Raw genomic sequence first — 23,230 nt, 5'->3', positions numbered from 1 at the left:
AACTTTAGGATATCAGACATGAATTAAAAAGAAATAGCACCCAACAAAAGTCACACTCTTCAAACTGTGGGCTCTCTAAAGGCAAACTCTATTCCAGGTTATCACATACACCACCCCATCTGTATAAATCCCCAAACACTGGTCACAGCCACAGACTTATTCCTGAGATCGCAGCCCTCAGGTAGGGCCTAAATCTGCTGGTCACTTGCAATGACTGGGTGCTCATGCACAGGCAAAGCTAACTCAGCCTCTGTGTCAACACGTCAGTTCTGTAATCTAATGAGACGTGAAGGCTGCAGGTTTCTTCAGTTTTACCTTCTAACCCATAGCTGGTGGTGCTCTCCAGTCCCTATATCTCTACCAACTTAAGCAACATGCGGCCTCATAGCCAGGCCCCAGTGGGCGCTGCACCTCACCTGAGTGCGTAGGTGTAGCCGGTGTTCTCCGGCACACACTGGGGTGGGGTATATGTGTGCAGCCGAGAGAAGTCCATGTTCGCCGTCTCAGATCATGCTGCAGAGGCAGAGAAAGGGTGGTAAGAACTCTGATGACATGAGCCATGAGTGGTTTTTGGTTTCTAACAAAGAAGACAAGTTTTCTCCGTTACAAGCCCAGGGCTTCTGCCATATCTATTCCCCATTACACCCACAGAAAAGTCATGGGAGAAATACTGGGCAGGATTTAGAAAACTTGGCACTTTCAAAGAAATATTCAAAGTACTCAGAACCCTTTTTTTAAATAGATTTTTAAATTCCTGAAGGTGTCAAAATGTTCTTAGTCTTCTGGAATAAAGTTTTATTGTTATTATCTAAGATAGAACTTTTCACGGTCAGAAAACAGCATTATAATACTTTATTTACTAGATAGCTGAAGTTTTCACAAGCACCTCAGAATCAGAAAACAAACTATGGGATGAATTAAAAAAAAAAAAAGTTTAGGACATTGATTGTACTCCCCTCATAAAACAGATTATTTTTAATTAAAGGGTAGTGAGATGGGCACAGTGACACATTCCTGTAATCCCAGTGACTCAGGAGGCCGAGGCAGGCGGATCACAAGTTTAAAGTCAGCACCAGCAACTTAGTAAGACCCCAATTTCAAAATAAAAATAAAAAGGGCTGGGGAGGAGCTCACAGGGCCTTGGGACTAATCCCTTAAAAAGAAAAGGCAGGGTGTGTGTGTGTGAGCACATTGTTCTTCAGGTTGCCATTTTAATTTCTTTGGAATGACTCAAACTTTCCACTGGCTAAAAATATTCACTCAAGAGAACACACATGCAAAACACACACACACACACACACACACACACACACACTCTCTCTCTCTCACTCTCTCTCTCTCTTTCTCCCTCCCTCTCTGAATTTAAGAGCCTTCATAGTAGTAATGTAAATCAAAAACCTGTTGTTGAAAAATCTAAGGAAGAAGAAAAAAAAACAAATCTAAATAATATCTTGGGCAAGAAAGTATTTATATATAAATGACTGAACACTATAAACTAAGACAAAACTTTTTTAATGTGTATAATTTTTTAAAAAATATTACCCAAACTCCCCACCACCACCCGCCTTCCTTTCTTTTACAATAGTGGGGATCAAACCCAGGGCTTCCTGTACATGAGGCAAGCACTCTACCACTGAGCTACACCTCTAGCCCAACAAATATACTTTTGAAAATTAAACATTCATATACAAATAAAGAACACCGTGTGTGTATGCGAATGTGTGTATAAATGTTACTGCATCTCCTAATTTCTTTTTTGAAACAGGGTCTCACAATGCTGCCCAGGCTGGCCTGCAACTCCTGGTTCAAGAGAACCAGTTCAAGAGGCCAAAGTCTCTCGAGGACCTGAGACTATAGGTGCCAACATTGTGCCCAGCACATCTACTAATTTCAACAAATATCACAAAACTCCTGCACATGAAGAACACCTGGTAACTCTTGGGTTCTTCTTGGGGCACCTGGCCCACCAATGCTACCAGAACACACTAGACGAGCACAGTGCACTCTTAGTTGGCTTTCTATTCATTTACACAATAATTTTTTTTGCAAGTAAAATTAACTATCCTTATTTAATTCATGTAAGGTTTAATACCTGTTTAACTGCCTCAATCTCCCCTTTCCTACTTTAATCAACACCTAGAGAATGTCAAGGTACAGAGTGTCCTGCCTCTACACTTGCTCTGAGCCGTTAAGAGAGCCCCACTCCTGCTGCCCTTCGGAACAGAGCCACACCCCAGTAGCAATGTAATAATCGCTTCTGGCTGCCCTTGTGTTTGGTAATGATTCACTAGGCAACCATAACACTGGGATGAGTAATGATATCATATCCCATTACCATTTCATCCTTTAGGGTAGGTGGCCAACTGATTTTTTTTCATCCCTTCTTATTCACCATCAAAACCAAACTTCCTGCTTCATTCCCCAAAGTGATTTTCACTTTCATATTTCACTGTGCCCGCACTGTTTCCCACCATTAACCTAAGGATAAAAGTTTACTGATTCCGACCAAGTGTCTTCTAATCAAGAGTCCACTGGTACTAGTGAACAGGGACTGGCTTCACATGCCTGAAATCTGAGAACAATGTCATAAGCAAATGAATGCAGATGTCTGTAAGCCCTAAGACCATGAGATGGAGGCACTGGAGGTGTCCCAACATTTGGGTGATGCAGACACATGTGTGCAGGCATGGACTTGGACTCCTCCTCTGCCCTGTTGCTGACAGCCCTGCCTGTAGGCTCCCTGGGTGAGGCAAGTGGGGTGGGCGTGGCTCAGGCTAAGACATGCACAGGAAAGTGTGTAGCTCTTAGAAGATGGGTGCCAGGGACAAAAGTACCCACGTACATCACATGTTCTCACATGTGTGGCCATATGAGAGACCCAGGGTAACAAAGGAACCTGAGCATCTGGCGACACACAGGATCAGCAACCACCAAGGTTCCTGCAGTCAGTGGGATGTGTGATCAACCTGGACCACATACAGCAAAGCCCCATCCCACAATCTAAGGAGAAATGTAACTGCCAACTCTGAATCAAATCTGTTGAAGAACCAAAGCAGCCACGTGTCATGAGTTGTACTTCCTATTTGGGACACAATAGCCTACAGAAGAGGGAGGCAGAAAAGGACCCACAGTTGGGCAAGAGGCAGTTGGTAGAGGTTTGGGAAAGTTTGATTAATGGAACTATAAATATGACAAAGCCCACATCACCACAGAGAACCAGTGTGGACATGTGGTGACTCAGGCAGCCAGGCCTAGGGCAGGACAGCGAGAATAAGAAGGTAACTGTGGAGAAGAGACCTCACACTCACGGCTCAGCAGTTGTTGCATGTGATCACAACTTACTCTTTCTTCATTATTCCAACTCCACCTGGATCACATGGAGTTTACATTCTCCCATGAAACACATCAAAGCATAACACTATGTACAGAGTCCATCACTTTATTTCCTAACACTTGTAAATGAGAACATAGAGCCTGGCCCACCTGACCTGGCCTAGCCCGACCAGACCTGAGGCGTAAGGAGATGTTCTGGCCACCCTTCATATCCCAGAACACGTACATGTGCGCACACACACACACCCCTCCAGGACAAAAAGAACAAACTCATACAAAGGAGGAGGTGTGGGCTCAGAATCCAGGAGGGAGGGTGACCAGCCCATCATCTCTCAAGTGCCAGACAGAACTAAACTCTCCCCACATCCTTGGTCCTTCCTTCTACCATTCTCTCCCCAGCTTCTTTCCTTTCCTGTCTTCTTTCCCTCTAAACATATCATGATAAAGACTCAGAATATTTTCATTTTCAGTGTTGTACAAGACTGAACGTTAAACTGTAGGATAAAATAAAATGAAATAAAATTTTAAAGGACTAAATGACATAATGCATGTAAGGCAGTACTTGATAGAGGTCAAATACTCAAATGCTAACCATAATCATGGAATAACGTTAAATAATCTATGCTTTAAATTAAAACAACAACAACAACAACAACAACAACGATGACATTTCCCTCCTTGTTCAGCAATCCTCAAAGTGGAAGATTAACACACTGCTGCTCTAAATAAGCACATCAGTTAGTGCGCACAGCTCAGGCAGACGCACAGCACTGGCTCCTTACAGACACATCTGAACGCTTGGGGGTGAGATTCAGTGACATTAGTTCTACTGGTGGCTAAAGGAAGTGCTCAGTATCTCCACTTCCATTAGGGTGGGGGCTGTTGGGGTGGGGCTTCAGTCTCAGACTCAGGAGAGGAATCTGCATTCACAATCTGAATAGCAGTGACTCCAACTGAAAAATGGATTACAAATGTTTTCAATGGCATCAGAAGATCTTGGAAAGAACCTGTAAGTCGACAAGTTTGCAAACAGACACATTACAGGAGAGGCCCCTATCTTCAGGCTTCACTCTTTTTGCTCTTGCAGTGCTCTCCTGCAGCCCTGTGTCAAGTGTCACGGTTGCTATCATCTTACTCAAGCTGTGTTCCTTATGGGTGCCTTGGACTCTGAAGGGGATGACTAACTTGAACCCAATTTTGTGCAGAACTCAGAAACAGGAGCTGAGCCTGCCTCATCTCAGAGAGCCCCGTGGCCGGGGTTCCTAAAAGTCAGCTCACTGACCAATGGAGGATCCCAGAGGGACCACGAAGAGCCTGCACCTCAGAAAACACACACTTTGGGAGATGCAGCCTAGAGAGACATCTTTGAGTAAAGGAGAATACATTGCTACCTGTCACCTAGGCAGGGCTCTCCCTTTTGTCCTATGTTTTCTGGTGGCCAAGAGAACATGGAACTCAATGACAGGCAAAAGGAGAGCAGACCTAGGTTCCAAATCTAAAGAAATATCTTTATAAATATGCATGTCCTAGCATGGTTTCAAAATTAATGTTAAGATTCTTTTTAAGTTACACCAGGTTTCTCCTTCAAAAACATTTATCTCCTATATTACAGATCGTAAGATTCACATTGTATGGTAGAGAAGAAAATATAAAGCCCAATTTTTGTGAATGCTCTCATCAAAATGGGCTTTAGCCACTCACATCATATTAATCATATCATATGAATCTTTACTATTTAGAATGTCTGCACAACCTCATTGCAATTCAGAAAACATGGCTGCAAAAATCTCAAAAAGAACAAGTCACATAAAGTTAAAAATAGGTTTGTTCTACTTGCTCAAAGCTAAGGACCAGGAAAAAACTCTGGTTCTGAAATAAAATTAGCAATCTTTTCTGATAGGAAACAATATCAGTTCCTGATATAACTAGAAAAGGCAAACTTTAGCGTACAATCAGTGACTTGAAAAATTGTGCTTTATATGTGTAATATGAAATGAATTGCATTCTGCCATCATGTACAACAAATTAGAATAAATAAATAATTTAATAAAAGAAAAAGAAAAGGCAAACTTTAAATTTGGTGGGTGGCACTTCCTTTGGGCACAGGGGCATTGCAATATGCCCACCTTTAAGATGGCATTCTTCCCTGATCAGATCTAACCCTGAGGCTCAAGTCTAGAGCTTCTCCAAGATAATAGCATTCTTAGTCCTCACTGTAATCCAAGGCACAAAACCCAGGCCCTACTCCCAGCTCCCCAGGAAGTGGCATCTGCCATAGGCCCCATCCCTCAGGGGGAGATGAGCTCCTGATCCTCACCACAGCCTACAGTGGATGCTCACTTGACCCTGCTAGGCAGATACTTAATCTTCTGAAGAAACACCGACATACACACAAGTGCAACACACACACATCCGTGAGTACACGCTTGTAACTCCATCCTCATAAATCCTTAACCTCTGCAGGGCTTGGTTTTCTATAGCAGCTAGACTGCTATCAGGCAATTCATTAATTATGTCCTTTAGAAAGATACACTAAAATTCTGAGCAGCCCTTTAAGTAAAATCAGTATTAAGTCAGGATCAGTGGTGCACAATTCTGGAGTTTGATCCTCAGCGCCACAAAAAAATAAACAAAATAAAGGCATGCTGTCCATCTATAATTACCAAAAAAAAAAAAAAAAAAAAGGCTGGGAATGCAGCTAAGTGGTACAGTGCCCCAGGGTTCTCCAGTACCAAAAACAAAAAACAAAACCTTTAGAAATGTATCATATCGAATTTGTGATAAATCCATCTTCCCATGTTAAGGGATGTGGGGCAGCCAGATCCCTTGGTTCTTTTACTCTCCCCAAGGCAAGGCCAGGGCTCTAGTTATGAGCCAGGCAGCAACAGTGCTTTCACCTCTAATGCCACTGCAAACACAAATTGCAGCTCAACTCAGGGTGCAGCCAAAGGAGCCCTTTAACACTCAACCTGCTTAGCACTGCCCACCTCAGTACATGGAACAAGAACGAAAAATGAGTCATCATCAGTGGCAGATAACCTCTCACCATGCTGTACTGTTTCTACACACTTTTGGAAATGATGAACCAACAGGAAGAGGCTAAGCTATATGAGCTGTTGGCATCAAGAAAACAGCTCTAGGGGCTGGAGATGTGGCTCAAGCCATAGCGCGCTCGCCTGGTATGCGTGCGGCCCGGGTTTGATCCTCAGCACCACATACAAACAAAGATGTTGTGTCCGCTGAAAACTAAAAAATAAATATTAAAAAAAAATTACTACTTGTTCTGATTAAAAAAAAAAAAAAAGAAAGCAGCTCTAGGTATAAGGAGAGAGCTTTAGTATGAAGAGGCATTATCACATGTGTGCATCTCCTAATGATAAGGGCTCCAAACTTTCTAATAAAACCCCACTTCCTCTTACAATGACAAAGGGCCCAAGATCAAATTATTCCAGATTTGTACATGTTAAGTTCAAGGGCCTTTTTGGAATACAGAAATATTTCATAGTTTAGACAGAAACCTAGAGTGTAATGAATTCCCTCGGGAACAGTGCAATTAGAAGGACTACCCACAAAATTTCTACTGCAAGGACCCCATCTAGGGGAGTAGCCTTGCATATGGGACTGCCATGAGGCCACTAAAGCCATGAGCCTATGCCACCCGTCTGATAGCGTGTGTTAATTATCAATGACTTGAATCTTCCTTTTGTGTTTCTGGGCCTACTGCATTTCTTATGCTCTTAAGGGTTTCTTATTCCCATTTCCTTAGAGGACCATGATACATGTAAGGTATTAGCCCTTTCCACATGACACATGCCAGGGATGCCCCTTGTCACTGTCTTGGCCTGGTTTTCCCTGGCTTATGTACTGCTTCTAGAAAGGTGCTCTAAGCCAAGAGCAAAGGGATGATCTATAACACAGTTTCCTACTCAGTGCTCTGACTTGTCCATGTTAAGCCATTTATAATTTATTTGATTCATCTGTAATTCAAGTTTGTACAGGGAGGATTGCATCTGGTTTTATTTCCTGTTGGACCTTTCCACCAGGCTTGCCAACAAGCCACTCATCCCCCGTCTCATCACCCTAAAAGCCTGCTTTTTCCTCTTCATCCTGCCCCTCAACTTGCCATCTCTGGCCAGCCCCTTATATGCACTCAGACTGACTTCCTAGCTCCAGTATTTCCCCCTTAAGCCAATCCTTTATAAACTTACCTGAATAGTTGAGTTGCTTTATTTTCTAATAAAGAAATATTTTCTAGCTGCTTTATTTCCCATCCCTGGGTCTAGCTATGCCCAAGTGATGGCTTACCTCTTCACCCTAAAGGCTCAGTAGTGACATCACCTTCAGGAAGCCCCTTGGACCCTAGCCTCCAGCCCAGTGAAGTGCCTAGCTAATGCTTCCCAGCATTTCTGTTCATTAACACAAACCCTAACCACTATTGAGTAATGAGTAACTCCAACTAGACTCTGAACTCCAAGGGCAGGAATTGTGCACTGTTTTCCTGCAGGTCTAACACCCAGTGGTGGGACACTGTTTAAGTGCCTACAAAGCAGGAGTACTCATCATTATGCACTTGACTTGCTTTGCCATTAAGCTGAAAAGACTCACCTCCCCCCACCCTCTGCTTCTTATCTGATTACACTCTGGGAAAATCTTGTTCAAAGTGCTATAAGAACTTATGAAAGCAGAACGGTCATGTGCACATGGGCCTCTTTATTTCTCCTCCTAATGGATTCATGTAGCCCAAACTGGTGGGTCAGCCATTTCATTTCCAACCATAACTGGGAATGGTAACAAGAACAGCAACCACAGGATTTTATTTGTCTCATGAACACAGCTCATCCATTCATACCTTTTTTAGATCACCCTTCCCTTTTGCTGTTCTGTCTTTCCAAACAGGAAGCACCAGGCTAAAGGTGAGTACTCTCTAGTACTGAAGAGGTTTGCAGTATGAATATAAATGGCAAACAAAGCAATCAGAAATTGATGTTTTTCATATTCCAGATATAGCTCCCATATTCCAATCATGAAAATCAGAGTAAACAAAATGACTAAGAAAAAAGCAGCCAGACAATGGGCTGCTTTCCTTTTAAACCCCACACGGCGCCCCAAGGGAACCCTCTCACTTCCACTGGCAGCCACTGGTCTAGAATGAGCACCTTTACCAACTTATAACCTGAAATTTAATTTTGCACAAAGGTCAAAGAGCACCATTCACAGAGATTTTATCTCCTACACTGAAATTTGCAATCTATAGTCATTCACTGGTGCCTCTAGCAACCAAATGAAAACCATGGACCACGTGAAGTGTGCTTACTTACAGCTAAAGTTGAGCAGCAAAACTGGTTATTGTGTTATACAAGCTGCTTAACGAAATAGAGCAAATTATAACCTATAACATAATAAACAGTCTTATAGGCAGCAGTACCATGTTCCATATTTTTCATCTGTCACCTCCTCATTTATTTTGGCCAATGAAGTAAACTGTTCACATGCAGAGCTAGCATTCCCAGATTCTCTACCTGAATTTGAGTGTGCAAGTAGTCTCCAAAAGCAGTGAGTTCCAAATTTAGGGAGCAAGGGGGGGAAAAAAGATAAGAGCTGATTTCAAAAAACTAAATATCAAAAACCCTCTTACAGGGAACAAAGGGCCACAACCTCCTGCTCTGAAACTTCACAGACTTCTGGAGGGCTCAGGACCACATGCCCGTGGCCTTAGGAAATCCCTATAGTTCCCTGGATTTGCCTCCTGTGAGAAGACCAGGGAAGAGTGAGCTGCAAGGTTGAATGGAGGCCTCCTCAGGCACCACTAACCCCAACCCCAACTTCTCCTAATAATGTGCCTGCATTTATTGTGAGCAAATTCAGGTTGGCTTTGTTTCCAGGATCTGGAAAGGCTATAGGCAGATTATTTAGGAGGCCATTCCACTGTCATAAACTCAGAACCAAGAGACAATGGTTATGAGCTGACAACATATGCCATTAAATACCAGCATTCTTTGAAAATAGGTCACCAGGAATTTCCAGTTAAAAATGTGATGAACACAGATGTCAGATTCTACTCTTCCACCACCCTTTCAAAAGAGGGCTGTTTTTTAAAAGATACATATCCATGGAAACAAAAAGTAAAGAGCCACAACAAAGAAACTTTTGGAAATTAGATGAATAAAAATTAACTTAGGGGCTGGGGTTGTGGCTCAGTGGTAAAGCGATCACCTAGCACTTGTGAGGCCCTCAGCACCACATAAAAAAAATAAAGATATTGTGTCCAACTACAACTAAAAAATGAACATAAAAAAAAAAAACTTAAGCCAGAATAAGCTGTATAATAAACTTGCAATGGGGAATGCTGAAAAATATCTGATTTTCACCACAGGACCCATTCCCACCCCCCCAAGATTCAAGAACTGTTGCACTTATTTACATTTGGAAGCCAGGGTGGAGGATGGAGCCAAAATACAGGAGGAATTAAATCCTCAAAGACTATTTAAGACGTAATTAGGCAAAACCACATGATCATCTTAACAGGTGAAGAAAATACACTTAAGAATCCCACACTCCTTCATGATAAAACCCCTCAACAAACCAGGAATGAAGGGCTGGAGATTTGGCTCAAGTGGTAGCGCGCTCGCCTGGCATGCGTGCGGCCCGGGTTCGATCCTCAGCACCATATACAAACAAAGATGTTGTGTCTGCCAAGAACTAAAAAATAAATATTAAAAAAAAATTCTCTCTCTCCCTCTTTAAAAAAAAAAAACCAAGAATGGAAGGGAACTTTCTCAACCATATAGGGGCATCCCTGAAAAGCCCACAGCTAATATTACACTCAATAAGTGAAAGGTCAAAAGATCCCCCCTAAGATAAAGATTTAGACAGGGATGCCCACTGTCACGTCACCACTGCAGTCCAATACTGTCCTGGAAGTTATAGACAGAGTAATTATTAGTCAAGAAAAAGGGGGTTGGGAGAAAGCAAACAAATTGAAAAAAAAAATAAATAAAACTACCTTCATTCTCAGATGATATGATCTCATATATAGAAAACCCTTTAAAAAACTACTACATTTGTGTGTGGATTGTGTATCTTATACCTTTGCTGCTTTTGGTTATTAGCTCTATCACTGAAAAATCAGAAAGTGAATTTAAGACAATTCCTTTTACAAGAGCATCAAAAAGAATAAAAACCTTAGAAGCTGGTATGGTGGTACACACCTATAATTCCAGAGATACAGGAAGATCAAAAACTGCAAGGCCAGCCTGGGCAACTTAGCAAGATCCTGTCTCAAAATAAAATAATAGTAATAAGAAAAGCGCAGGTGGGGCTGGGGAAGTAGGCTCCGAGGTAGAGCTCCCCGGTACTGCAAATAATAAACAAAACTCTCAGAAATGAATTTAACCAAGCAAGTATAAGACTTGTACACTGAATACCACAAAACACTGTTCAAAGAAATTTTAAAAGTCCCATCTTCCAAACTTAAGGATGGAAGACTTAATATTATGATGATGGCAATATTCCCAAAGTAATCTTCAGATTCACTATGATCCTTATCAAAATCCCAATGGCCTTTTCTGCAGATATGGAAAATCTAATCCTTAAATTCACATGGAACAGTGATGGGTCCTAAACAGTAAAAAACAATCTTGGAAAAAGAATAAAGTTGGAGGAAGCACACTTTCCGATTTCAAAACTCACTACACAATAACGTGGCCCTAGCAAAAGGACAGACATATAGACCAACATAGCAGGAGAATTCAGAACCCAGAAACAACCATCCTACATCTATGGCTAACTGATTTTGACAAGAGTGCCAAAACCACTCAGTAGGGGGTCAACAAATGGTGCTTTCCACAAGCACAAGGATGAAATTAGGCCCCTATCACACACACATCATGCCCCAAGTCATTTAAAAATGGACCAAAGTCCCATATGTCAGAATCAAAACTATAAAACACAAAAGAAAACAGGTAAGTCTTTGTGACCTAGGATTTAGCAAAGGTTTCTCAGATGTGATACCAAAATTATGAGCAACAAAGGAAACATAGATATTTGGACTCCATCAATTTGAGCACTAAGAGACAGCCTCATATATCTGGTAAGAGTTTGGTGTCCAGAATACGAAATAATTCCTACAATTTAACAAGAAGATAAATAACCCAATTAAAACACAGGAAAAAGAAACAAACATTCTCCAAAGATATACAAAAACACATAAAATAATATTCAACAGCACAATGTCATTTGGGAAATGCTGATCAAAACAAAATGAGATGCCATTTCACACCCACTAGAATGTCCACAATTTTAAAAAAGGAAAATAACAAATGCTGGCAAGAATATAGAGAAAGTGGAACTCTCATATGTGTTATTGGTGAGAATGTAAAATAGTGCAGCCACTTTGAAAAACTTTCTGTGGGCTCCGAGGTAGAGCTGTTTCTCAAAAAGTTAAACAGAGAATTACCATATGACCTAAAAACTCTACTCCTAGGAATATACTCCAAAAAGTGGAAACAGGTGCTCAAATAAAATCTTGCACACAAATGTTCACAGCAGCACTAATTCTTAAGAGCCACCACGTAGAAACAACCCAAATGTCCATCAACAGAGGTTAGGTAAATAAAATTGGGTACATATATACAGTGTAAAATTATTATTTTTTTTAAGAGAGAGTGAGAGAGGAGAGAGAGAGAATTTTTAATATTTATTTTTCAGTTCTCGGTGGACACAACATCTTTGTTGGTATGTGGTGCTGAGGATCGAACCCGGGTCGCACGCATGCCAGGCGAGCGCGCTACCGCTTGAGCCACATCCCCAGCCCCTAGTGTAAAATTATTTAGCCATAGAAAGGAAGGAAATATTGATAAGTGCTACAGCATGATGAACCTCAAAGACATTATGTTAATTAAAAAAAAAGGCAGACACAAAGAGCCACATGCTGCATTATTCCAATGATAAGAAATGTCCAGAACAGGCAAATCCAAAGGCAATAAACAGATTAGTGTCTGCCAAGGGGTGGGAAGAAAGAAAAATGGGGCCTGACTGCTTAATGGCTACAGGGTTTCCATTTAGGGTGATGCAAAGTTTTGGAACTAAATAGATAGTGGTGTTGATTGCACAACACCATGAATGTACTTAATACCAACTAACTGCACAATTCAAAATGTTTAAGATGGTAAATTTTATGTGCATTTTACCAAAATACAGAAAAAAAGCTGCGAGCTACCATGCCTATCCCCTTTCTGCTCTCATCCCCCCAAAATGAAGGGTAAACTGAGGTTCCTCTAGACTCAATGCTTCTCTGCATTGACAACTCTTCCCCTCAACTCTCAAGTGAGGCAGATTCGAGTGCCCTTCTCTGAGAATATAAAATCCAGTGAAAAGACCAAAAAGGATGACAGGGAAGGTTCCTAGGGACGTGCTGACCAGCCATCACCCCCAGTTGATAAGATCGGGCAGGGTGGGAGGGAGTCTATGAATAGAACACGAGGTCACTGTTCAAAAGGGAAAAAACGCTCAAGGGAATTTAAAATAGAGTAGCCAAACTAAAATACAAGCAGGTGCACACCTGTTGGAAAAGACCGAGGTAATCTAGCCGGGAAAACAGAACATAAGTTAGGGCTCTTGCACCAAGAAGCCTAGCTCGGTGGCGCACGCCTAAAATCCCAGCGCCTTGAAAGGTGGGAGGCTCGCGAGTTTAAGGCAAATCTAGGCAATTTTGCAAAACCCTGTCCAAAAAAAAAAAAAAAAAAAAGGAAAGGAAAAAAAATCTTTTCAAGAGGGCGGAAGTGTAGCTTAGTGGTAAAGCACACCTGGGTTCAATACCCAGTACCCCGCCCCCAAAAAAATAAAGGAAAAGAAATCCCACAGTAGACAGGCCAGAAGACACTCCCCAAAACTAACGGCCACGAGTGTTCAGGCTCAGCGCCACTGCGAAGCATCCAACGACGGACAGCGACCATGGACAACGCGGGCCAAGGCCCGCGAGCTGGGGCGCGCGCGAAGGCAGGCAGCCGGGACTGGCGACCCAGCCCGCTCAGCGCCCCGCCAAGCACCTGCGACCGTGGGTCTGTGCCACAGCGCCGGGCTCCGGCGGGGGGGTCACACCGGGCTTGGGAGCTCGGGGAACCGGGGTCCGGGTTCTGGAGCGGGGCTTGGGCAACAGGGCTCCCGGGGAAACCCGGGTCGGGTTCGGGTGCTCTAGGACACTGGGAGCTTGGGGGCCAGGCTTGGTCACCAGCGCGCTCAAGGGGAACCAGGGACCAGACTCCAGAACCAGGACGCTCAGAAAACCGAGAACCCGGGTCAGGCACCAGCGCGCTTGGGGGCCGGGCTTGGGCACCAGGGGCCGGACTCCGGCACCAGCACGCCTCGGGCACCGGGGGAAGGGGGGTACAAGGGCGCCGCGGCCTGGCCGCGAGCAGGGGCGACGGGCGGGCCGGGACAGAGACCGTTGGCGGCTCTGCAGTTCGGTCCTGCCGCCACCGTCTCCGCCCACTGTGAGGGTCGCCCCCGGCACAGGCGCAACCCCGAGGGGGGGGGACCCTGCCCCCGCCCCCGCCCCGGCCAACCCAGCGGAGCTCACCTGCCTCGCGCCGCCGCCTCAGGCCTGGTCCGCGCCGCCCAGGCCAGTCCCGAAGGATCCCGCCGTGCCAGCCAATCGCGCGCTGCGCCGGGGCCAGGGACGGGAGCAATGCGAACGTTAGCCAATCCGGAGCCCTCCACCTAAAGCTCCCAGCCAATGAAGAGACAGCTGCGGGCAGCGGACGCAAGGGCCGGGCCGGCGCTAGGGAAGGGCAGGAGGGAAGGGCGGGACCCGGATTGCGTTGCGGGGCGGGGTAGGCGCGCCTCGAAAGGGGGGGGGGCGGGGGTTCGCGTTTCGGGTGTTGAGATGTCTTGTTGGAGGGTCACATTTCCCCAGGGGGTCGCATCGGAGGAGGGGTTTTACCTCCGGGTCTTTCATTCTAGTGATGGGTCTTTCGGGGAAGGGTCTTATCTTTGGCCAGGATCTCAGGTCCCGAACGAGGTCTCTCCCCAGAAGGGGCGCCCCTCCTCTGCGGTGCTCTCTAGGAGCCCTACTCCCCTCCTGGCCCTGCCGGCATCACTCCTCGGTCCCCCTGCCCCGCTGCAGCCAAGCCCTTTCAGATCCACCCAGCCAGAGGGTTCTTGCTGCATCCCGCGCTGTAACCCTCCCTGTACAGCTGCCCTGAGCTCCATCCCAGGGCCTCTGCCGGGGTCAGGGGCCCCCTGGACTGTGCCGCTTTGGGACCGTGCATCTGGTGTCTGCCTTCGGCGGGACAAGCACCCCAAGAGGCTGGTACCTACTGGAGACAACGTGAACCTCCTTTTGATTTCTCTCTTGGCTGCGTGAGATGCATGGTGGTGGCGGGCGGGGGCGGCTGACGGCTAAGAATTGTAGGTCTGCCCTTGGATTTTCACTAGTGCCCTTTCCTACGCGCATGGGCAAATATGGGTTGGTTGTCTGCATTTTTTAATTGAAATATAATTTATAGCCACCATACGTTAACCTTTTTACAGTGTTTTCCTTGATTTCTTTTGACAAATACATGTAGTTGTATTTGTCTGATGCCATAATAGAAATATGGGACATTTTCCTCACTCCAAAAAGTTCCCTCCTCCCCTTGGGGTCACTGCCCTCTGCCCAACCCACCCACTGTCTTCTGTCCTCTATCCCTGCCTTTCAGAAGGTGTTGCGAATGGGAATACCTTAAACATGGTTTCTTTTGCTTAACCTGAACCTTTTTTTTTCCCCCTTCTTCTTTTGAAGTGGGCTGTCTCCAGGCTGGCCTCCAACTCCTGGGCTCAAGCAGCTAGCTCCTCTCACCCTCCTAAGCAGCCGGGACAACAAGCAGTTGCTCTTGTGGGCAACTTTTGAACCTCATCCATGTTGCACGTATCTGTCCCCCTTATGCACTAGTATTCTACAGTTTTTTGATCTGTCCCATTTGGTAGTTGACAGGTTTGCAAAGGGCCAGTTGGTAGACATTTGAGGCATTATGGGCCATGTGGTCTCCATAGCAAATGTTCAAGTCCACATTAGGGAAAGTAGGTGCACACAGTTATGTGCCAGGGAAACTTCACCACAGGCGGCTGGCTGGCTCCACAGGCCCTGTGGCTACAGTCTGGTGGTGGACATCTGGGTTTTTTCCAGCTTGGGACTATTATGATAGAAGCCTCCATAAATCCCTTCACAGATAGACATTTCTCATATGGACATTTCTCTTGGTTCTCTAGGTTTATTATCTGTTCCCTACTTTTCTCTTGATAATAGTTTGGATATACAAAATTTGACTTTTTTAGTAGTGCATTTGTTTCAGCCGCATGTACGTTACTGTTCCAACCCTAGATTATATCTCTTGTTCAATCTAATCCGTAGGGGAGAGATTTTGACACATGGTTGTATCCTGCAACCAGAGCCCACTACCTGAGTCTCTTACTAGAGATGACAGACATTCAAATCCTAGGCTTCACCCCTGAGAGTGCTGGCCAGCATGCACCCAGACTGAGCAAGGAAGAAACAGGAGGTTTGGGGGGGCACCGTGTCCACGAACCTTGGTCTGGGTTTCTCTGCCTGGACAGCCTCACTTCAGAGGAAGACACTGGCTGCACACTGCCCTACGATGTCTAGCAGGACAAGTGGTATGGCCATTCCCATTTCTGAGCAAGAGAAACTGAAGCAGGCTCAGATAGCAGCCTGTCTGGAGTGAGACTGGCACAGGGACTATGTGGCCAGGCAGGGCTCTCTGTCATCAAGGCCACTGTCTGCTGCAGGGCCTGGGGCAGCCAGGCTTGTTTTGCTAAGCTCCCAGGAGGCAGCAATGTTTATTTCTCGGTGATCTCACACCTCAGACTTGGCAGCATTTCTGCCTTTCAGTTGTAAACAGAACCCGATTCCTGAGAGAGGGGTAAGGTCAGGATGGGAAACCTGAGCCCGGAGGCTTCGTGCCATCTGGCTTAGGGTGCTGGACAAGGATCAGGGGGCAGGGCCAGCAGAGAATTGGGTGAAGGAAAATAAAGTAGCTGACCCTCGACCCTCGGGCTCCTGAAATCCCTTCCTCTTAAGGAAACAATTGGGCTTCTCCAAGTGCTGGTCCTCAGCCTTCTGGCTTCTGGTTCCTGCTTTAACACCACAGAGGAAATGGTCTCTGTCCCTGGTGGTTGTGCCCTGCGGCTAGCGGGAGGCTCCTAGTCCTGCTGTGGTTTGGGGCGTGGAAGTCCTTAGAGAGTGGTAAAAGAACTAGGCCGCGAGGTGAGATGACCTCCCTTAGCCAGCTTTTCCAAAATCCAGAATTCTTACACCAAAGGTCACTACCAACAAGGGCTCCTCTCTGTTTTGGCTTGCCCTGCATCCCTACAACTACTACCAAAAGCATTGCTCAAGATGAGAACAGTCCTCGTTCTCACAAGTGGGGTATGTCCCTTCGGTGCAGAGCTTTGTGAGAGGGGCTCACCTTAGGTAGCAGGACCTGGAGAGACTCCAGGAAGGGTTTTCTCTCTCAGTTTCTGGAGGCTCCAGGCGTTCCTGGGTCTGCGGCCATAGCACACAGAGGTCAGTCTTTGCCGGGCTCTCACTGGGTCTCAGTGTCTCCTCTTTCTTCATTTCTCCTTTTACTAAAGGACACTTGTCATTAGATTTAAGGCCCACCCTACACCAGGATGAGCTCATTCTGAGATCTCTACCTTAATTACATCTGCAAAAACCCTCATCCCAAGTGAGTTCACATTCAGATGCTCTGTCTTTTGGGGGCCACTGTTCAACCTACTACAGGTGTTTAACAAAGAGACATCCTGCCCCTGAGTTCTGCACTAAGTAAACCCACTTGCTCTTTTTTCTTCAGCAACTGAGAAGGTTTTCTCAGCTTTCTGCACTCCCTCCCTCCACCCAGTCCCTTCTGCCTGAGCCCATCCTCGCCACACTGCAGAAATCACTCACTTGGGGAGGCCACTAGCAGCTCCCACTAACGAAGTTGGGGGCTAGTTTTCAGGCCCCAGCATCCCTTAACTTTTGGCATTTGACCCTGGCCGTATCTGGATCTCCACCTGTCCCTGGCTTCTTTGTGACTTCTTTTCAGGATCCTTCTGTCCCTCCCACCACCAGAGGTGGATGTCCCTGAACCCCAGATACAAATGTCTCCTACCTGCTCTTGGGGTATCTCGTGGCATCTCCAGCTTGACATGTCCAAATTGGAATTCCTGGCCTCACTCAACCCTTCCTTCCCAAGTCTTCCTTCCTCACATCAGTCAAGGACAACCTGTTCCTTCTTTTCCTGAGCCCAAAGCCCTGAGGTCCCCTTGGTCCCTCCCTTTGTCACATACACCCTTGGGTGATGTGCTGACTCTACCTTGAAAACAGATCCAGGATCTTGTCTGCCCTCGGCTGCTAACCCAACCCAAGCCACTCTCAGCCCTGGCTGGATTACAGTGGCCCCACACAGCTGGCCTGGCCTCCCTGCAAATTAGCCTTTGGATTCCCCCAGGTAGTACGGCAGCTGGGCATGTCCAATCATTCCAGACCCAACCTATGGGGGCTCCCAGGAGAAGCCCAAGGCCTGACTGTGACCTTCAATGACCTCTGCCCTCTTTTTACTTCATTGTTTTTCAATTTAGGTAAAATCCATGTGACATATAATTAACCATTTTATGAGAATGTTCAAAGATACAGTCACTATGGAAACCAGTATGGCATTTCCTCAAACAATTTAAAACATGCCAAGTTCGATGGTGCACACCTGTAATCAGAGCTACCTGGGAGGATCCCAAGGTTGAGCCTGGCCTAGGTAACTAAGTGAGACCCTGTCTCAAAATAAAAAGGGCTGGGAATGTTCCCAGTGGTAGAGAATCCCTGGGTTCAGTCCCCAGTACCCCCCCACATACAATCAATTAAAAATACAATAAGCATAATTACCATAGGACCATAGCATCCAGCAATTCCAACTTCTGGGTCTACACCCAAAAGAATTGAAAGGAGGGTCTCAAAGAGATAATTAATTAGTCACCTATGATCACTGCCTGAAGGCAGAAACCACTCAAGGGTCTATGATGAGTGCATAAAGAAACTATGGTGCACACCTGTAACCCCAGCAGCTTGGGAGGCTGAGGCAGGAGGATCACAAGTTTGAGGCCAGCCTCAGCAACTTCATGGGACCCTGTCTCAAAATATAAAAAAGGCTGAGGATGTGACTCAGTCATAAAGTGCCCCTGGGTTCAGTCCCCCGTACTGAAAGAGAGGGGAAAAAAGCTAACTGTGGTGTACACACGGAGTAGAATTTATCCACCCCCACCCCCAAAAAAGCAGAGGCTGACAAATGCTAATGCATGGTCAAATCTTAAGGACTTGATACTCAGTCAAATAGCCAGACACAGAGGGATCAATCATGTGATTCCATTTCTGTGAGTTCCTGGAGTTGTCAGATCTAGAAACATGAAAGCACGGGGAAATGGAGAGTTGTTTAATGGGCACAGAGTTTCAGTTTTGCCAGATGAAAAAGTTCTAGAGACCAAGGGTGGTGACAGCTGCACAGCAAGGAGAATGTGTTACCCACTACTGAACAGTCCACTTAAAAATGGGAGCGAAGGGAGGCACGGTGGTGCATGCTTGTGATCCCCAGTGACTTGGGAGGCTGAGGCAGGAGGACTGCAAGTTGGAGGTCAGCCTCAGCAACTCAGTGAGGCCGTAAATAACTCAGCAAGACTCTGTATCAAATATAAAATAAAAAGTGCTGGGATGTGGCTTAATGGCTAAGTACCCCTGGGTTCAATCCCCAGTAACCAAAATAAATAAATAAAAACAGTAGTGACTGTAACTTTTCTTTTTTTCCCCCTCTCTCTCTTTCTTAAGTCCTGGAGGTTAAATATAGGGGCTCTACCACCAATTTATACCCCGGGTCCTTTTTCTTTTTTTCTTTTTTTTTTGGGGGGGGGTGGGTACCAGGGATTGAACTCAGGGGCACTTGGCCACTGAGCCACATCCCCAGCCCTATTTTGTATTTTAGTTAAAGACAGGGTCTCACTGAGTTCCTTAGCGCCTCACTGTTGCTGAGGCTGGCTTTGAACTTGCGATCCTCCTGCTTCAGCCTCCCAATCCGCTGGGATTACAGGCGTGCGCCACTATACCTGGCATGACGGTCACTTTCTGTAATGTGTATTTTACCACAGTTTTTAAAAACTAACCATTTTAAGTATGCACTTCAGTAGAAAGTAGTCCATTTATAATGTGGTGCAGCCATACCTACATGGAGTTCCAGAATCTTCCATCAACCCAAAAGGAAACCCAGTGTCCCCTAAGGCAGTTACTTAGTCCCATTGTCCCTTCTGGCTTATTTTAACTCATCACTGCTTCACTAATTTATCTCATTTGATGACTGTCTCCCACTGTGAAAACACAGCCACCCCATGGGATGGCCTCTCTCTGTCCTGCCTGCTGCTGGGCACACTCAGGCCTTCATGGGCAACTTGGTACTGAGCTTCCATAATGAAGACTGAGAGTCTCTGTATCTGAGTGTGCAGCTGGGCAGCGTGGGCTTGATGCAGATGAGCTGGTGACCCTGCATGGTGTTTGTAGAAAACACGAGTTAGTAGCCAATATTGAAAGATTAAAGGGCTTTAATATTTTTTCCCATGACTATGTCTTTTTAAATGGGCTTAAGAAAAAAAGAGAAATTAGTAAAAAAAAAAAAAAATCTACTTTATGAGAAAGAAAAAACAGGATACAGTTTATGCCAACTTGTGAAGCAGAATCACAACACATTCCTGGAAGGGGCCACCCCCACTAAATTGGGGGCCAAATCCCTTAAATAAGGAGTGAGGCCTTTTTTTTGCCCCCCCAAGCTTACCTTCAGGCAGTGGAGAAGTCCAGGGGACATGACTTGGTTGCTACTGGCTGCAGCCATGGTGTTCAGCTGATCTTCAGAGATAAATTGCCACAGAGATGATTGCAGCTGTGTTTTTACAACTTCCCATGGACATGTCAGAATAGCTCCCTCTGTGCAGCCACGTCCCCGGGCAAACAGATGCTCCAGCCTGTCCCTCTGGCTCATTGTCTCTCCTGCATATCCTCCGGGCACTGAGACGGACATGGATCCAGCTGCCCACAATGGCCCGTGGCTTCGATCCTGGGAGGAACTGCAGGACATCCCAGGGACAGCTTGGGGAGCCGGTGGAGACCTGGCGGCAGAAGGTCCCAGTGTGCCTTTCCTGCTGTGCTGCAGCCGAGCCACTAGGCACTCTCAGCTTGGCACTCTCAGGCCGAGACCCAGGACTCTAATATTAAAAATCTGTTCTTCCAGCCAGGCACAGTGGCACATGCCTATAATCCGAGTGGCTCGGGGGGCTGAGGCAGGAGGATTGAGAGTTCAAAAAGCCAGCCTCAGCAAAAGCAAGGTGCTAAGCAACTCAAAGAGACCCAGTTTCTAAGTAAACTACAAAATAGGGCTGGGGCTGTGGCTCAGTGGTGCCCCTGAGTTCAATCTCCAGTACCAAAAAAAAAAAAAAATCTGGGTCTTCTAACTTCTCTTGAGAAATCAGAGTGGCTGCCAGTACCAGCCTGTCCCATGGTCCCACCCAGTGGGCAGATGGGTGGGGCTTGCTCCTCTCCAGGGGTCCAGCTGCAGACATATTCAGCCCTCAGACATTTGAGGATTTGTAGGGCTCAGGAACTAGTCAGCCAGGCGGCCCAGGCCACCCAGAAAGCAGGGTCTCATGTGGATGGAACCCTCCATCCGACTGTGAGCCCACCTGTCTAGGGCTTTACCTGTTGAGAGAAAGGGATGAGATGAAAACAGAGGCAACAAGGGACCAGCCAGACTTGGCTTCTGTTCTGGTGGCGAAGCATGGTCCTGGGCCCTTGGGCTCAAGGCCACCTGCCCGAACTTGCCTAGGAAAGTTAGAGGGCTGGGGACCCAGACACAGCTCTGGCAGACCCCCAAAACACAGGACTATAAGATATAATAGATCATTCCACACACATACCAGCACTATTTTGTATTTTATTTATAAACACAGAAAACACGAAAGAAAGGCGTTTCTTTGAAAACAGGTACCGTTTGGTATTATTTACCTCTCTGGCACATAAATGATGTTTTTAAATCAAACAACCATAGAGCTAATTAGCAATCAGTAGGAATCCTTAGTGGGAATAGTGAGAAAAAATAATATATCTTCTTATAATCCTTAATGCATAGTAATTCTACAAAATAAAAATTACATATGTACATATATATTTTTTTGTTATTAGGGATTGAAACCAGGGATGTGTTACCATTGAGCTACATCCCCCACCCTTATTATTTTTAATTTCGAGACAGGGTTTTACTAAATTGCTGAGGCTGCTCTCAAACTCGAGATCCTCCTGCCTCTGCCTCCCGAGTCACTGGGATTATAGATGTGTGCCACTGCACCCAGCTAAAAAATAATATTTTCTGATTCATAAATTTAAAGCCTTTAAAAATTCTTTGTTAGATATTCAAATCTCATGGGCACGAGAAATCTGTAAAAATACAGTTATTGAGGAAACTACAGATTCACCTAAGCAATGAGATGTTTTTCGGGACACAGTACAATATCATGACCAGGACACAGACAGGGAACATCTATCTGCCAGTCCTACTCAGGTGCCCCCCCCAGCTCACTTCTAGTCATTTATGCACCAGGGAGTCTTCACTGCGGTGGTCCTTTAAACCCCAACCACTTGTCTGCCCTGAGTTTCTAAAATTCTGATTTCCACGACATCATAGAAATGAACCGGGTGGTGTGTGCCATTTCAAGGTGAACTTTTTTCATTTAGCATTAAACTCTCTGGAGTTTCCTTCAGGTTGTATGAATCAATCTTTTGTTCCTTTCTAATGCAAGATTCAAAGAGGAGAAAACAAATCACAGTGGGGTTAATGAAACAATATTGCCTGTGTTTCATAAAAAAAATGGCTCATTTCTGTCTGTCCCCTGAGGTAGCAGGATTTTCACCTGGTTCCCTGTCCTGACCATCTGTCTCTGAACTGCCCAAGGCAGCAGTGTCTTCTTCCTTTGCGCAGGAGAACAGAGCACAGCAACATGCATGACCTCACGCACAGCTCTACCATGTGAAGTGCTGACCCACTCATGGCTGGCAGTGCACATTGTGGTGCCACCTCCCCAGTGCCCAGGCTGGACTTGTGGGGATTAACTTCTGCCTCTAAGAAAATGTTCATCCAAGGCTGGGTGCTGTGGTGCACACTTGTAATCCTAGCGACTTGGGAGGCTGAGGCAGGAAGATCGCAAATTCAAGGCCAGTCTCAGCAACCCATGAGACTCTGTCTCCAAATAAAAAAAATAAGGGGCTGGGGTTGGCTCAGTGGTAGAGTACATGGCATGTATGAGGCACTGGGTTGGATCCTCAGCACCACATAAAAATAAATAAAGTTTTTTTTTTTAAATAATGTTTTCAAATATTTAAAAAAATAAAAAACAAAAAGGGCTACAGATGTAGCTGAGTAGTCCAGCCACTTGTGTCAACAGGCTTATTTTAGTGACTGGCTGTTTGTACACTGGGCTCCTTGCCTCTATAAATTTATTTTGTGGGCTGTCCTTGTCTAGGATGTCATTTTTGGATGCTGGAGCATCCTGGGAGCCACCGAGGCTGAATGTCAGGAAAGATGCTTTTAGAGCAAATGATATACAAACCTGAAACCAAAGAAAGATTGCCACGTAAGTTAAAGCTTGGCTCAGGGAAGGAGAAAGTCATGTCCCACTGCGCTGCCTTTTCTGGTGACATTGAGTTCCGAAGTATCTTATTTCCAAAAAGCAAGTTGTTGCAGGTGTCATCACAACCTACAGAGAGCAAGGAGCAGCTTGGAGGCAGCGTCCCTCACCTGGCCTCTTTGAAAAAGCACAAGCCTCTGCTGTCCTGGGACCC

The 23,230-nt window shown here is 45.6% G+C and overlaps 1 protein-coding gene across 14 annotated transcripts in view; it reads right to left on the bottom strand.

Moving 5' to 3' along the window:
• Positions 1-14,009, bottom strand: part of Sun1 (Sad1 and UNC84 domain containing 1) — a 43,554-nt gene extending 29,545 nt beyond the window's left edge. For 11 of the 14 annotated variants that reach the window (XM_005339828.5, XM_021719816.3, XM_040276676.2 and 8 more), the window contains exons 1-2: positions 13,910-14,009; positions 417-513 (exon numbers count right to left, since the gene is read on the bottom strand). In XM_005339828.5, the coding sequence (XP_005339885.2) occupies positions 417-493 (77 nt within the window). In that variant the 5' untranslated portion in view covers positions 494-513; positions 13,910-14,009. Of the gene's footprint in view, positions 1-416; positions 514-7,541; positions 7,566-13,227; positions 13,355-13,909 lie in introns of those variants that run through there. The other 3 variants (XM_021719817.2, XM_078023549.1, XM_078023550.1) reach the window with 3 other exon arrangements.
• Between the last annotated feature and the right edge of the window lie 9,221 nt (positions 14,010-23,230).

The sequence above is a fragment of the Ictidomys tridecemlineatus genome, chromosome 10, assembly GCF_052094955.1.
Source record: "Ictidomys tridecemlineatus isolate mIctTri1 chromosome 10, mIctTri1.hap1, whole genome shotgun sequence".
In the NCBI taxonomy this organism is placed as follows: Eukaryota; Metazoa; Chordata; class Mammalia; order Rodentia; family Sciuridae; genus Ictidomys; species Ictidomys tridecemlineatus.
Note: the sequence above shows the minus strand (reverse complement) of the source record. Positions and strands in the feature narration are given on the sequence as shown.